This window comes from Calidris pugnax, unplaced genomic scaffold, assembly GCF_001431845.1.
Source record: "Calidris pugnax isolate Ruff unplaced genomic scaffold, ASM143184v1 scaffold504, whole genome shotgun sequence".
NCBI lineage: Eukaryota > Metazoa > Chordata > Aves > Charadriiformes > Scolopacidae > Calidris > Calidris pugnax.
The window spans coordinates 42,110-42,589 of record NW_015091212.1 but is presented as its reverse complement, the minus strand read 5'-3'; the positions used below and the strand labels follow the sequence as shown (position 1 = coordinate 42,589).

Genomic DNA, 480 nt, shown 5'->3' with positions numbered 1-480 from the left:
GGGGGGGGGGTGACTTTTTCCCTTAAGCCCCCCATCCCTTCCCCATTTTTTTTTAATTTTATTTTATTTTATTTTATTTTATTTTTTTAATTTTTCCTTTTATCTCCCTGGCACTTTCCTCTACGGGGAACCCAGCAGCCCCCAAGCACCGCTGGCCCCCCAAACCAAGGGGTGGGAAGGGGGGGGGTGGAAAAAAAAATGAGACCCCTTCCTCCTCCTTCCTCCTCCTTCCTCCTCCTCCCCCCCTTACCCAGGTAAGTGCCATAGGTGACGTTCCTGTACTCCTCCCAGGAGATGACTCCATCTTGGTTGAGGTCAAACTCCTGCCACTGCCGCTCCACACTCTCATACACGTACTTCTTCTGCGCCTTCTTAATCCAGGCTCTCAGCTCCCCCTCCGTCACCAACCCATCCTTATCCGTGTCTATCTTACCTACGATCACGCTACGAAAAACACAACAAATAAAAAAAAAAAAAAAA

At 48.8% G+C, this 480-nt stretch overlaps 1 protein-coding gene across 4 annotated transcripts in view; it reads right to left on the bottom strand.

Annotated features, from left to right (window-relative positions):
* Positions 1-480, bottom strand: part of CALU (calumenin) — a 28,887-nt gene that overhangs the window by 8,829 nt on the left and 19,578 nt on the right. For 2 of the 4 annotated variants that reach the window (XM_014959810.1, XM_014959811.1), the window contains one exon: positions 251-444. The exons of the other annotated variants lie outside the window; for them this stretch is intronic. In XM_014959810.1, the coding sequence (XP_014815296.1) occupies positions 251-444 (194 nt within the window). The remainder of the gene's footprint in view (positions 1-250; positions 445-480) is intronic. 4 annotated transcript variants of the gene reach the window in all.